This window comes from Catharus ustulatus, chromosome 6, assembly GCF_009819885.2.
Source record: "Catharus ustulatus isolate bCatUst1 chromosome 6, bCatUst1.pri.v2, whole genome shotgun sequence".
Classification (NCBI taxonomy): domain Eukaryota; kingdom Metazoa; phylum Chordata; class Aves; order Passeriformes; family Turdidae; genus Catharus; species Catharus ustulatus.
In genome coordinates this window covers 27,941,003-27,943,972 of record NC_046226.1, presented here as the reverse complement: position 1 = coordinate 27,943,972, position 2,970 = coordinate 27,941,003, and the positions used below count along the sequence as shown (strand labels likewise).

At 50.0% G+C, this 2,970-nt stretch overlaps 1 protein-coding gene across 1 annotated transcript in view; it reads left to right on the top strand.

Moving 5' to 3' along the window:
* Positions 1-30: 30 nt before the first annotated feature.
* The window catches only part of SCFD1 (sec1 family domain containing 1), a 49,743-nt gene continuing 46,803 nt past the window's right edge, over positions 31-2,970 (top strand). Inside the window, exon 1 of the mRNA XM_033061641.2 lies at positions 31-122. Within this exon, the coding sequence (XP_032917532.1) occupies positions 92-122 (31 nt within the window). The 5' untranslated portion in view covers positions 31-91. The remainder of the gene's footprint in view (positions 123-2,970) is intronic.

The following is a 2,970-nucleotide window of genomic DNA, read 5'->3' as shown; positions in this document are numbered from 1 at the left end:
GCCGGGCGGGCCCGCCCCCGGCCCGGGGCCCGCCACGTGTCGCGGCGGCTGCGCAGGCGGGGCGGGGCGGCCGGGCCGGCGGCGCGGGAAGATGGCGGCCGGGATCCGGGAGAAGCAGACAGGTGAGCGCCCGCCCGCGGTCCCGGCGCTCGGGCGGGGGAGCGGCGCCGGCCGCACGCTGCGGCCGCCGTGCTCGCCTCTGTCCCCGCGGGGCGGGCCGCGGGCGCCGCCGCGCCTCCGCCGGGGATTCGCGCCCTCTCACCCGGCTTGGGTCTCCCGGCAACCGGGTGGCGGCCCCTCTACCGCCTTCTCCTCGCTTCTGCGGGCCCGGGGCGCTGGGGCTCCCGAGCCCTGGGCCGTGGTTCTCGCAGAGGGACCCCGGCCCCGCTTGGCCCCCGGGGACGTGGCCGTAGGTGCCGCCGAGGTGTGGAAGGCACCCCCGGGGCGGGACTTGGCCGGGCCCGGGCCGTGAGCCGTGCCTTCTGCCGCGGCCGTGCGAGCTCCCTCCGTCTCGGTTTCTTTCTGCCCGCGGGAAGGATCGACGGGAAATAGGGTTTAATGGTGCAAAAATAAAGCTACTGTTGTCATGTTCACGTTAAGACAATACCGGGGCATCCGAGCAAGTGTGTACTGACCCTCAAGAAACTGACATACGATAATAACAACTAAACTAATTGTGCATGAGGATTTCTGCGAGTAAAGGGTTTGTTATTCTGTCCCTTCTTAGACACTGTTGAGAGTCCTTAATTGATTCTTCTCTGCCTTGATGCTGCTTCGTAAAGCCTTGTACCTACTCCTAAAGCACAAGGAGTGACAGCTCCGTGGTTCTCTACTTCCCTTGCTTGCCAAAGTTGTAGTCAGTAGTTAAACTGTAATCATGGCACTTTCTCCTTGACAACTGCACTATCTTTGGTGGTATAGAGGATTCTGGATGCATTTAGTTTGCATGAAATGTTTTGAATCATCTGCCTAAAAATCTCAGTCACAGTCTCTATGGACCTTAAATACTTTACTAGTAAGCTTCATTTTTTGGTACCAGGCTACTTTTTTGTAGTCTCATTCCTCTGCCATCTATCACTGATAGGGCTATTTGATGTTCCTCTTGCTTATCTTCTCTTTGCTATCTTTCTAATAAAGCTTAATTTCTTTGAGCTGATATTTTGTACAGCTTTATTCTTTTCTACTCTGTCTCTACTCTGGTTTGGGTTGAAAGGGACCTTGAAGATAATCTCATTCTAACTCCCTGCCTGCTATGGGCAGGAACACCTTTCACTAGATCAGGTTACTTAAAGCCCCATCCAGCCTGACTTTGATCACTTCCAGGTATGGGTTATCCACAGCCTCTCTATAAAACCAGTTCCAGGGCATCGCCACTCTCATAGGAATTAATTTTTACCTTCTATCTAACCTAAACCTACTCTCTCAGTTTAAGGCCACTCCCTCTTTTCCTATCACTACATGCTCTTGTGAAAAGTCCCTCTCCAGGATTCTTGTAACTCCATTTAGGTACTGAAAGGTACTATAAGATCTCCCTGGAGCAGTCTCGTCTCCAGGCTGATCAAACCTGACTCTGTTAGCCTTTCCTCTTAGTAGAGGTACTCCAGTCCTCTGATCATCTGGTGATCTTCCTCTGGACTTAATCCAACAGGTTCAAGATCTTATGTTGGGTCCAGATGTGGGCACAGTACTCCAGGTGAGATCTCTCCAGAGGAAAACAGAGGGGCAGAATTCCCTCTCTGACCCTGCTGGCCATGCTGCTTTGGATGCAGCCCAGAGTACAGCTGGCAGGTCGTGTCAAGCTTCTCATGCACTAGCACCCCCAAGTCCTCCTCAAGATTGCTGTAAATCCATTCACTGCCCAGCCTGTATTTGTGCTTGGAATTGCCCCAGCCTAGCTGCAGGAACTCACACTTGGCCTTGCTGAACTTCCTGAGGTTTACACGGGTCCACCTCTCAAGCCTGTCAAGGTGCCTCTGGATGGCTTCCCTTCTCTCCAGATTATTGAGGAGGAATTTCCTCATGGAAGGGGTTACACATTGGAATGAACTGCCCATGGAGGTGGTAGAGTCACCATCCCTGGAGGTGTTCAGCTGGACATGGCACTTGGTGCTATGATCTGGTTGACAAGGTGGTGATCAGTCAAAAGTTGGACTCACTGATTCTGGAGGTCTTTTCCAATCTAAATGATTCTGTGATTTTGTGACCATACACAGCTTGATGTTGTTGGCAAACTTGCTCTAGGTGCACTCAGTCCCACTGTCCATGTCACCTGCAATTGTTACTTGGTTGTTTCATTTAGCCTTTACAACTGAATCCGTGTTGTCTTCTGTTAAGGAGGTCTTTTCTAAGGAGCTAGATTGAGCAACTAACATATACTCAGAAAAAGGTTTCTTATCATTTAGTTACGGTATGACCATGTATGTGTACCGTCTGTTTTGACCTTTAGCCTGGTTCATAACCAGGATTGGTTTCTTAATAAAAGCATATCATTGTGCAAGCACAGTAAAAACCTGATCCTTGCCCCAGAGAACATTCAGCATTAATGTAAATGAAATAGCAATATGAATACAAAAAAGGATCTCAGACACTTGCTGAATGTTGACATGATTGTCACAGCACATTACTAGTCTGATTGCACTTTCTTAGCAGAGAGCTTACGCCAAGTTTTACTTTGACAAACTCTGCAATGCAGCTGCTTCAGCTCCAGTAGCATCAAAGCACATAACCATACAGCTTTATATAAAATTACTCATGTAGCTGAAGATGTCACCAGCAGTGAGGGGCCAAAGAATCCAGGAGCAACCTGTAATCAATTTTCAGGGCTGCTTCATGGTGTTTAAAAAAGAAAAGAAAATGCTATGAAGCAAGTGGAAGGCTGGAGTCCATCAAGACTCAGCAGTCAATACTAGCTTGGATTTTCCCACAATTGTGTTTCACTGCTAGTAATGTCACTTGAAAGGGCAGGACACA